At 35.7% G+C, this 12,028-nt stretch overlaps 2 protein-coding genes across 3 annotated transcripts; both read left to right on the top strand.

Annotated features, from left to right (window-relative positions):
• The first annotated feature begins 4,253 nt into the window (after positions 1 to 4,253).
• On the top strand, positions 4,254 to 9,106 carry LOC21408116 (protein-tyrosine-phosphatase MKP1). 2 transcript variants are annotated; one of them, XM_024165778.1, is made up of 5 exons: positions 4,254 to 4,525; positions 4,710 to 6,611; positions 6,774 to 7,450; positions 8,396 to 8,582; positions 8,856 to 9,106. In XM_024165778.1, the coding sequence occupies exons 2-4, from the start codon at positions 4,928 to 4,930 to the stop codon at positions 8,450 to 8,452; spliced, it is 2,418 nt and encodes an 805-aa protein (XP_024021546.1). In that variant the 5' UTR covers positions 4,254 to 4,525; positions 4,710 to 4,927; the 3' UTR covers positions 8,453 to 8,582; positions 8,856 to 9,106. The 2 variants fall into 2 exon arrangements, with proteins under 2 accessions (XP_024021546.1, XP_024021545.1); XM_024165777.1 differs by having other exon boundaries at positions 4,710 to 7,450; positions 8,856 to 9,105.
• A 674-nt stretch (positions 9,107 to 9,780) lies between these two features.
• On the top strand, positions 9,781 to 11,806 carry LOC21408115. Its single transcript, XM_010098363.2, has 3 exons — positions 9,781 to 10,467; positions 10,735 to 10,830; positions 11,666 to 11,806. Exons 1-2 carry the CDS (start codon positions 9,856 to 9,858, stop codon positions 10,825 to 10,827), a joined length of 705 nt encoding a protein of 234 aa, XP_010096665.1. The 5' UTR covers positions 9,781 to 9,855; the 3' UTR covers positions 10,828 to 10,830; positions 11,666 to 11,806.
• Positions 11,807 to 12,028: the final 222 nt, after the last annotated feature.

Below are 12,028 nucleotides of genomic sequence, written 5' to 3'. Positions count from 1 at the left end.
CTAAGTCAATAAGTGATATACCACCAAGTCATTCATTGATAAACCGTCAAGTCAGTCAGTAATAAACTGGTGTATCATTAATTTGTTATGATTTATTACTATCTTACTGATAAATTGTCATTTCTCAAATTTAAATTTTGGCTATTTACTTAAGGGTGGTTTTATTCACACTCATCTTTTTACTCTCCACAGTACACCTCCCTCCTAACTACATACCTCACATAACTTTTAAATGATTAAATTTTTTACACACCCCTATTATTCTAAAATTACTAATTATTTTCATAAAATTATTAATAATTATTTTATTTACACCCTCTCTTTTCTTTCCACACTCCCTTCTAACTACACACACCACATAAATTAATTTATTACTTTAATTTTATATTTTATCTATATCTTTTTTATTTTTTTGTTGAAACTTTAGCCAATTTTTTTTTAAAGTTCAATAGGGAAAAAAACTATAAATAAATAAAAAAAGTAAAGGGGAAAAATAAAAATCGTAAATAGAGTTGCTTTTTTTCATTGAATATTGATCGGACTTGTCCTTTCAAAAAAAAAAGTATTGATCGGACTTGATAGTAAATAAAAGTTCTGTAAGATACTACCTTAAGAGCACAATCGGTATTAAAAAAAAAAGAGAAAAACCACGTAATTTGGCATTATAAAAAAGGTGAAACGATTTGTTTGAAAAGCTGATTAGCAAACAAATATGAACACAAAATGAAAAACAAAAAGTAAAAAAAAAAAAAAAATCTTCATACAATAAATAGTAAAGAAAATTGAACGTACCTCCATGTAATGTTTTGGAATAGTCATTAAAAGGTGAAAAATTAGGGTTTTGCTATGGATTTTTGAAATATAAATAGTTTATAATATGAGAATATAATACGTGAGATATGTGTAGAGAAAAAAGATTATTAATTTCCATTTTGTAATAAAATTTAATTATACAATTAAGTCTAGTGTCTTTTTTATCATTAATTTAAGGGTTTATTTGTGATAAAAAAATTTTAAATTTGAAGGAGGGGTGTGTAGAGTAAAAAAGGGTGTGAATAAAATCACATTTCACTAAAATATAGCTCAAAGGTCATCCGAAATTCATTTGGTAACGTGTATATTTTACCGCCTATAAAGGGTGAGAAATGATAATGGTATTGATGTATAATTCAACAAGTTTGAATTTACATTTATAACAAACTTTATCAATTATTTGTCTAGTAATAAATTATTGAATAATTCAATGGAGACAAAGCATCTCTTTCTCGATATGCATTGTGTCTTTATCAAGACATTCACCCCAGAATATTCCACCAAAGTTTTGATCCCTTAATGTCTTTATCATCACATTATTCAAATCATGAAAATAGTTTTAACTCTTAATGGTTAAGTAATTCCAAGTTTTATTTTGTCCCTATGGAAGAAAGTTGGCTTCTAAAATTCTCTATCATGGGAGTGAAAACAAAAGAAGTGGTTTGAATTGTCTGTCAATTCTATCCTCGTGCTTGGAAATAATTCGACCCCGTTGTCATGGCAACAATGATTTTTGCAATAATCCATTCCAATTTTCTCGAACGATTCATTAAGAGACGATGTTGAAAAGAGCTATAAAAATAATGTCCCCAAAATTCTCTCATTTTAATATAGGAATGCATTCCTTATAAAATATAATAGAATTTGAGCCTTTATATATGTGTGTGTGCCAGGCTCAGATAGAATGCTAATTCCTATGCTCCACTGAATACTTGGAAATTTTCAGCTCTAAACATTTGAATTATTATCTTTACTTATAACATTTCTTAATCAAGCAACCAAAATAAAAAAAAAATTAAAAAAAAAAACAAAGAATCAGTCCTCAACTACTATTAGAGTGCCGCCGGCAACAAGAGAAAAAAAAAAGTGGTGTGAACTCTCTTAATATATAAGTTCTGACAAGTATTATTGGCACGTGCATGCAGGTGTTATATTATTATGGATGAAAATGATATCCAAAATTGCATTTTGAGACACAAATTTTTTGGTACAACCTCAAAAATTTATATCCGTCATGTCACTTAACACAATATTATTAGTCAAAGTTTACCGATTTCCGGGGTTGCTAATTTTTATTTTTCTTTTCTAGTTTTGGAATCTTAAAGCAAAATTTGAAATAAAATAGAAAAGTTAAGACATACATTTTATTTTTCTTTTCTGGGGTTGCTGATTTTTATTTTTCTTTTATAACAATCAGATGTATAATGATTAAAATAGGCACATTTTATTTTTATTTAATCAAATAATTTTATTTCTAATATTAAGGTCAATTTTATAATTTTTAAATCGAAAACTGTAAAAATATAATTTTAATTTATTATCTCATACAAGTTTAAAAAATAAATTATTTTTATTCAAGGGCAATTAATGTCAGACCTTTATCAAACATGCAACAATTTATCTTTCAAATAACGAAATGGGTAATGAAAATTATAGTTTATTATTAGGGATATTTTAATAGATTTAAACAATTATAACATAAGTGATTATACAAAAATAACCCCTGACGTGTTTCTTAAACATTGCTTCTGGACAACAAACTTTAAAATCTGTGGATGGCAACTATAATTTTATTTTCTTGATGTATATAGTATATAGAAACTAAAATTTAAAATACTAAAAAAATAATGAATTATAAATGTCTCTTTTATGGTTAAGAGTCCCTATTATATCTTGCATTTCTTATAATCAAGCAAAAATCTTACATAAATAGGTTTGTGAAGTGTTTTTCTTCCATTGAATTTTCCTTTGATTAAATTGGATAAGGGCATGATCTGTTATCAACATTCTCTTTTCAGACATCTATTGTTGATGTCAGGAATCGGTTTAATACCGTGTGCAAAGGCATACGATTGTCATTCTACTATTTTGCCCGGTTGAGCTTCGGAAGTGGGCACCATATGGTACCAATCAAAAGACTTTGATGCTTAAATCAGCGAGACGACGGTAAGCAAGTGAGAGTGAGTAGAGGAAAGGGTAAAAAAAGTTCTTTGGCTGAGTTGATCTAACCTTTTATAGGCGTATTGTTTTAATAGGATGTCAGGATCAATCTGAACTGGCATGCAAGGGACGAGCAATGCTTCAACGTCTAGGAGAGAATAGAATTGAGGGGTTGTTTGAAAGAGCTTTCTAAAATTTATTTTTAATTTTTTTGGCTCTAAAAGTTATTTTTAGAAATATTTAGAAGATCTGTTAAAAAGTGCTTCACTACTTCATAAGAGTTTTTAGTCAAACCACAAAACGAGACTTCTAAAAAAACCATTTCTGAATAAATTTTAAAACTTGTACCTTAGTTTTTTTTAAGACACTCTAAGCTTCATTTTAACACTTTTATTGCTCATAGAAAATTAGAAAAATTGTTTTTATTCTTTAAGTTTTTTTATTCCAAATACTTACTAAAAAATCATAACTTCTACTTTTCTTCTTCTACTGACTAAAAACAAAAGGAAATACTCTCCAAATAGACCCTAAATATAAAATAATTTTATGAGAAGATAATAATATTTACATGTTAGATCACATTAGACTCACATGAGAACATAAAAAGTTAGCACATTTAATCAGAGCTTGATGAAAATATTAACGTCAAGAACTGCATTCTATTAGTACAACAATTCCTTTTTTTCTATCTTATAATAAATTTAATTAAAAATATAAACCTCAATAATAAAAAAAGATGTTCTACAGTAGAGGCACCCATTATAGGTTCTCAGATGACTATTACTCGTGACTGTAAGATTCAAATAAGACAATTTACATCCTACATGAGTTAAAAAGGAAACTATGAGAGAATTTTTTAAACAACATTCGTCATATGGTTACACTCACTTTATAAGCATCATATGATTTAAATCCTACGATTGAAGTTAATAATCTGAATAAGTGAGACTTTTGGCACCTATAAAATCTTCCTAGAAATAAATCTTATAATTTTCTACTTTTCTAAAAAAAAGGAGATTTTTATAGTAGGTACCGAAAAAATAAATTATTAAAAAGGCTCTCTCTTTATGTATTAAATTTATATAAAAAACAATTTATATTGTATATATTTTTTAATTTAATATGATTTTGTTTAAATTTAACGGTCAAAAATTCATTATCTTTAAAAAAAACTAAAAAAAAAAAAAAAAATCCAATATCCACCCCATGGAAATAGGTATTAGTGTGTCCACCACCTAAAATTCTTGGAAATTAAGGTGTAGTTTAGGGTGTAAGAGGGTGCACCTCCCTCAACAAAACCGAAGACTGCCTCAGCCTCAGCTCATGACTCCTAATTTACTCATAAACTAATGAGATTTTCTATCTCTTCCTCACTCACTCTCTCATGACTCCTCTTTTCTTCTTTCTTTCTCCCTCTTTTCCTCAGTCCCCCTAAAGCGCATACACACACACAGATATACAGTCTCGATAAGGCTCTTCCACAATTCTCTGCTCCGCTCTCTCTCCGTCTCAGATTCCCTCTCGTCCGTTTCAGCTTCTCCATATGTTACTTGTAAGTCACAAATCTCTAAACCCTAGAAATTTACACTCTTAGTTTCGTCTGATAAAGGAAAAATGTTTACTCATTTTTGAAATTCCAGTCGAAAGTTCCGAGCTAGGTTTTCCGCCAACTCCAGCAATTCCGATTTCTGCTAATTTTCTCGTTGGTTATTTTCTGTTTATTTCCAATTTTTTAGGGGTCTTATTGTCTTCTGAAGCTTGTAGCTTATGGCTGGTCTGAAATTGTATGGATAGAGAGGGGAAGAGAGATGCATGGTTATGAGTGTTGAGTTTTTGCCTTTTGGATTTGCGAAAATCGCGCCATGTTTTGCTTTCGTCGGAGCTTGATAATAGTTAAGGAAAAATAGAAAAGATTTTCCTTTTGGTTTTGCTCTTGAGGATTTTGGAAGTGGGCATGGTGGGCAAGGAAGATGCGCCGTCCGGTGGTTCAAGGGCTCCTTGCCAATCTTCCTCCTCCTCCCGGAAGATGTTCTGGCGGTCGGCGTCGTGGTCGGCCTCGCGGTCTTCTCTGCACAACCCGGAGAACGATGAGAAGGAACTCACAGATCCGAACAATGGCGGAATTGGGAACGGCAATGGTCAAAACCGTCGGTTCCCCGCCCCTTTGACCCCTCGCTCCCAGCAGAATTGCAAGGGCAGGTCGTGTTTGCCGCCGTTGCAGCCGCTGTCGATTGCTCGCCGCAGCTTGGACGAGTGGCCCAAAGCGAGTTCGGACGATATTGGGGAGTGGCCGCAGCCTCCTACGCCGAGCGGGAGAGGATGTGGGGAGAGGCTCAAGCTTGATCTATCGTCGATTCAGCGGAACCACCCGGATAAGAATGGCGGGCTTGTGAGGAGGGATAAGATTGCTTTCTTTGACAAAGAGTGCTCGAAAGTCGCGGAACACATATACCTTGGTGGGGATGCTGTAGCGAGGGATAGGGAGATACTTAAGCAGAATGGCATCACGCACATACTGAATTGTGTTGGTTTTGTATGTCCCGAGTACTTCAAGGCTGATTTTGTGTATAGAACTTTGTGGTTGCAAGATAGTCCGTCTGAAGATATTACCAGCATTTTGTATGATGTTTTTGACTATTTTGAAGATGTTAGGGAACAACGTGGGAGGGTTTTTGTTCACTGTTGCCAAGGGGTGTCCCGGTCCACATCTTTGGTGATTGCTTATCTCATGTGGAGAGAAGGGCAGAGTTTTGATGATGCATTTCAGTATGTGAAAGCGGCCAGAGGCATAGCTGATCCGAATATGGGGTTCGCTTGTCAGTTATTGCAGTGTCAAAAGAGGGTCCACGCATTCCCTCTCAGCCCGAGTTCTCTGTTGAGGATGTACAGGCTTGCTCCCCACTCACCGTATGATCCGCTGCATCTTGTTCCAAAAATGTTGAATGATCCTTCGCCGGCTGCTCTGGATTCTAGAGGCGCATTTATCGTTCATATCCCTTCAGCCATATATGTTTGGATTGGTAAGAGCTGTGAAGCAATCATGGAAAGGGATGCAAGAGGGGCTGTTTGTCAGATTGTTCGGTATGAGAGAGTGCAAGGACCAATAACAGTGTTCAAGGAAGGGGATGAACCGGCTTGCTTTTGGGATGCTTTTTCAAACCTTTTACCCTTGATGGATAAGTCTGGCAATGGCAAAGAGGTTAGGGAATCAATAGTTAAGATTTGCCCAGGTGAAAGGAAAGTGGATTCCTATAATGTTGATTTTGAGATTTTCCAGAAAGCTATTATGGGTGGTTTTGTACCACCATTTGCATCGTCGGAGAATGAGCATGAAACTCACCTTCCTGCTAGAGAAAGCAGCTGGAGTGTGCTAAGGCGAAAGTTTGCCTCTGGCAATATGAAGGATTTCGTCTATGCGCCACGAATATCCCTCTCCAGAGTCTACTCTGATTCTATGATGTTAGTGCATTTATCCAAGAATTCATCACCGCCTTTGTCATCGTCATCTTCGTTGTCATCGGCGTCATCATCCTTTTCGTCTTCTCCTCCTTACCTCTCTCCGGATTCCATCTCTTCTGAACCAAGCACTAGTTCGAAGTATTCAGAATCTTCTTGTGATTCCCCTTCTGCAGCTTCAGGTTCTTTTATCTCTTCAGTGTCATCTAGTTTTTCCAATTTATCTCTGCGCTCATTGAAATCTTTATCTCAACCAACACCCGAAAGTCCAGAAACAGGCTGTGCCAGTTTTTCTTCTCAGTCAAATTCATTGTCATTTAAAAAGCCCTTGCCTTCGCTTGCAGAGCGGAGAGGTAGCTTGTCAAAATCTCTTAAGTTGCCAGTGTTGGCTGATAAGATGAGGATCACCCCTGTCTTTTCAAGTTTTCCTGTCAATCAAGGAGAAGGTCCCAACACAAGCAACAGTAGTTGCTTCTTAGCAGATAATATTGACAATGGCTTAAAGTCCAAGGATGGTGTTGAAAATGGGGGCAGGGAATCATCACTACAATGCAAGATATTTCCTGCTAGGAATACTAGTGTTAACACAAGCCAAGCTAAAGCTGCTTTTGTCAAACATTGTGGTGACGCTTGGAGAGAAGGCCAAGAATCCTCTGTCCCAAATGGATTAGAGGAAAGCGGTTCGTCAGGACGCGATGTTACTTCTCAGTCAAATTCATTGCCCTTGCCTTCGCTTACTCCTGTAGTATGTCGCTGGCCCAGTTTGGAAACGGTCACAAAAGTTGGGGTGAATGACCTGGATTCTAAAGCTGCTTTTGCTATTTTGTCTCCAAATACAGGTTTAGGCAAAAATGAGGAGAGGATTTTGTATGTTTGGATAGGAAGAGCTGCTGACCGTGGTAAATGTCAGATTCGGTTAGATAGTGGCAAAGAGTTAGATGTTCTAGAAGAGCTTGACTGGAATCAAGTTGGTTCCGATGTGCTTACCCAATTGGGTCTTCCGGAAAACACTACCATTAAGGTATGCAAAAGTTGTTTTGGATGTTTTCCTTTGTTAATCCTAGTATTTCTTCCTGATGTTTAACTTAAGATTGGATTGATATAAATTTGTGCAATAAATCAATTAGGGCCGGCAATATGGGTTACGACACGATAACACGACACGAATTTCATGGGTTAGGGTTGAGAAAATAGAGGTTCGGGTCAGAATTGGATCGACCTGAATTGACATGAAAAACACATGTCAATTTCGGGTTAGACCCGCCTAACCCGAACACGACACGAAACTCGTAAAAACTAAAAAATATATATTTTTCATTACATATTTTAGATTTTATTGTGAACTTGTGATATCATGATAGTTATACTCAAAATCGTTTATTAGATTCTACTTTCGCTGTATCTTAGCCTAATTGTTTTTATAAGCCAGGCGTATAAAGATTCTGGAATGACTTTTGATGCCCCTTTTTTTCCCCTCACTTACATCGGGCCTATTAGCGCAAGTCTTTTTTTTCTTTTTTTTTTCCCACCCCATATGCAGTGATTCTATTTGCTTTTGAAAAAAGGGAAGGGGATACCAACCAACTATTGTTGTTTTTTGACATGATTCACCTCATCCTTTTTACTTATTTCCTTTGAATAAGCTCATTATCGTTTTTAAACTGCCATTTAGCATTTACTGTTTGCATGTCCCCATCCTCACTTGTTATTCTGCTTGGCAGCAATCAGTTGGTCAGTCGTACTTCTTATAGTAAAGTAATGTCATTATCTATGCCATGACAATGTTAAACGTGTGGAACTTGTCTTTGTGTTCACATCTTCAATCTATTTATACAGCTTTTGTTCGTTCTCCGCCTCTTTCTTATCCGTAGTCTATTAAGCGTGCACAATGCCTACCTGTTAATTATTGCTGGATCCTAGAGTTTCTAGTGTTCTAACTGAGTATTGACTGTTTTTGGCTGAACAGATTGTCAGAGAAGATGAAGAACCGGCAGAATTCCTTGCATTACTGAATCTGTTATAGCGCTTATGTAGTTGAGGAGACATTCTGTGACCCAGGAGCTTAGACCAATTTTTCTTCTTCAACTGGCTTAATTTTGACCTGTGATTTGTTTCAGGCATCAATATTAACTTTCATAGTTAGAACCAGTAAGGTAATTAACTTCATGCTAATTTTTACTGGACAATAACATACTAGTGTTCTCTCTTTCTAGTGTTACTATGAATTGCCTGCTAACAAGTATGAAATTATACGCCTTTTTTTATAAAAAAAAAACTTTACAGTTCAGATTTTTCTCAAAAGCTTTGCAAGATTTAGATGCAATTCGTTTTCCTTTCCTTGTGGCCCTTTATTGTGTTCTGATTTTTTTTTTTTTTTTTTTTTTTTTTTTTTTTTTTTGGGGGGGGGGGGGACATGTTGGCTGCAGGAGGCTGCTTTCCAAGTGCGTTGTGGCTAGTCAACTGGTTGTACAGTGCTGTAAAACTCTAACTGACGTCGTTGTCCTCTAGACTGAATTTGTATATTCACTGATACTAGAATTAAATCTTTAGTTTCTTTTTCCGGCAAAGCACAGATTAATTGGATACTTACTAAATGTTAGTCTCAACTTTCTCATCAACACACGCGATACTCTTTCTTCTCTTTATCATATTCTATATGCCCGTTTGATTGATGATCTAAACTAAAGCAAAGAGGCCTTATTAATAATTCATTCCTGAAACATTAATATCTTTGTTAATCTTGGTGGTGATTTGGGAAATAGTAATTTCCCATCAGATCTTCAAATGGTCAGTTTCTAGTGAATGAAAGGGTTAAAATTGTATATTTTAGAAATATCAGGGACCTCCAAAAGTGAATGACAACTTGAGAAGGGGCCCAAATGAAACAAGTGCATACCTTCAGGGATTATTTTTATAAATTCTAATTATATTTTTCATCTTTCATCATCGGAGGGCCTAGATGCAATTTCTTAAAAAGAAAACTATAGTATGAATTTTGAACATGTCTGAACGAAGACAATTAGGCATATCCCAACCCCGAGAATAAAGTAATCACCTCTAACTGCTCACCTCGGAAGAGGAAGGAAAATTTCTGGGAAAGCAGTAGCGCATTTGAGAGGTAATCTCATTCTGCACACGGTAACCATTTCTTAACATAATGAACTTTCCAAAACTTATAGCTCTACGTCTAATAGTCTGAAGGAATGAATTGCCCATTTTCTTCCTAGAATCAATCCCTTTCTACACTCGTGAAAACTTTCGAAAACAAAGCAAAATGAGAAAACCCAACTTTACAATTAGCTAAAATAACAAGAAGAAATGCTTTACCTTCATTTCATCATTCATTTTCAACTTCTTGGGTCATCTTTTCTTGCTTGAACAATAACTCAAAAGTTCCAAAGATCAGAAGAAGAAACAAATTTCGACATGTCAACCACTAAGCCCAGCATAAGTCTGAAGCTTTTAGTCGACAAAAAAGCGAAAAGGGTCCTCTTGTCCGAAGCCGGGAAAGACTTTGTTGACTTCCTACTCTCGCTCTTGTCTCTGCCGATTGGCACTGTCATCAGGATTCTCTCCACTGATGGCATGTTGGGCAGTCTCGGAAATCTCTATCAAAGCTTTGAAAACCTTAGCGAGACTTACATACAACCAGAGGCTAAAAAGGACACCCTGCTTAAGCCCAACTTGCTTGTTTTTGAGGGCGCGGCAACGCTGCTGGCATTGCCCGACAATGCTGATCAGACTCGGAATGTGTTCACATGTGGGAATTGCAAGCGCTATGTGACCTACAATCCGAAGGACAAGTGTCCCAATTGCGGCTGGACGATGTCCACCTTGGCGTCCTTTGCGAATCAGGCTGCGCAGGCCTCTTCGTCCATTGTGAAAGGCTATGTGAAGGACGTGGTTACTTACATGATCATGGATGATTTGGAAGTGAAACCTATGTCCACCATATCAAGCATTGCTTTGCTTAATAAGTACAAGGTTAAGGACATTTGTGATCTTGCGGAGGTGATGGTTTCCTTTGGAATGGATGAGGTGTGCCAATTATTTTGTTTTTTTCTCTCTTTTAAAGTTTTTTTTTTCTTATTTATACTTTATTTAGTTTACTACTTATTGTTTGGCATTAGCTTAAAATGCAAGAAAAAAAAAGGTTCACAAATGTTTTGACATTATATGAATTGATAAAATTCACTAATAACTCCTTGTTCTCCTATCTCGAACGACAATAATTTATTTGCTCCCTTCATTTCATTGCTTTGGAATATGTTTTCTGACATAGAACAATGTGTTTCTATCGTGTAGGCCTTAAAATTTTTGAAGGCGTCGTTGGAGTCCAAAACTGTTCTGACCGATGTTTTCTTGGGGGAAGACAGCAGCAGAGGCATTCCAATATAGATGGTATTTTAAGGATTCTGTAGTTTGTTAATTTCCTAATTGGTGATGGATTTCTGTAGCATTTCTGTCTAGAAAATGTTCACTAGCGGGTTTGGCTTTTGCTTGTTTCAACATTTTTTTTAGATAAATGTTCAAACCTTTCTCCTCCAATCTGAACCTTTGAGCCAAGCTTCAGCCTCAAACTCGGAGAAATTCTATTAAAGCCATTAAGAGAATCTGAGAACTTGTTTTTAATACTTAATCCCCTTCATTGTGTCTCCTTAATTGCTCATCCTCATAATTGTCCTGCTCCAATTCTCCGCCATCTCTTCTACAATCTCAATTAAAAATAGCATTAGTGAGAACATGATTCCACTGCATCCACAACCCCCATCTCCAACTCATTTTTCCTCTTCTTTCTTTTCCTCACAGTACTTCACTATCGGTATCCCAGGAGTACTTAAGGCGGTCCTTGCTGATTCACGCAGAATTATATGTGTCCCATGCTAATCGGGTTAGAGGGTAAGCTAGTGATACTTTCCGCTACTGGACTCTCACTATCTAGGATGCAGTACTCAACCACTTCGCCCAGCAGCATGACCCTTAAATTGCTCTCCACCCTTAAATGCAGCACTCCTCCAAACTAGCTCCATTTACTGTCAGAACAAGCGAAAATATAAGCTGTTCTTTTTTTTTTCTTTTCTTTTGTTTTTGTTTTTGTTTTTTTTTTTTTTTTGACAATTCAGATTTTTCTCAAAACGTTTGTGAGATTACATGCAATTCCTTTTCCTTTTCTTATGGCCTTTTTATTGTGTTATGATATTATATCATTTTTGTTTGTTTTTGTTTTTGGCTGCAGGAGGCTGCTTTCCAAGTGCGTGTGGCTAGTTAGCTGGTTCTACAGTGCTGTAGCTATCTCCTAACTGAAGATCATAAGATCATTGTCCTCTAGACTGAATTTGTATATTCACTTTAGTTTCTTTTTCAGGCAAAGCATATTAAATCAATACTTCCTAAATGTTGTGTCAAATTTCCTACCAAGACACGCCAATACTCGTCCTCCCTTTTTCATATTCTGTATGCCCTTTTGATTGACGATCTAAACTAACGCAAAGAGACCTTATTAAATTCACCACTAAAGATTAACAAATAGATTAATGTTTCAAAAATGAATTATTTAAAACAGGTAGCTACATCTCTAAAATTGAATATCAGGAGTCAA

The sequence above is a fragment of the Morus notabilis genome, unplaced genomic scaffold, assembly GCF_000414095.1.
Source record: "Morus notabilis unplaced genomic scaffold, ASM41409v2 Scaffold139, whole genome shotgun sequence".
Classification (NCBI taxonomy): domain Eukaryota; kingdom Viridiplantae; phylum Streptophyta; class Magnoliopsida; order Rosales; family Moraceae; genus Morus; species Morus notabilis.
Note: the sequence above shows the minus strand (reverse complement) of the source record. Positions and strands in the feature narration are given on the sequence as shown.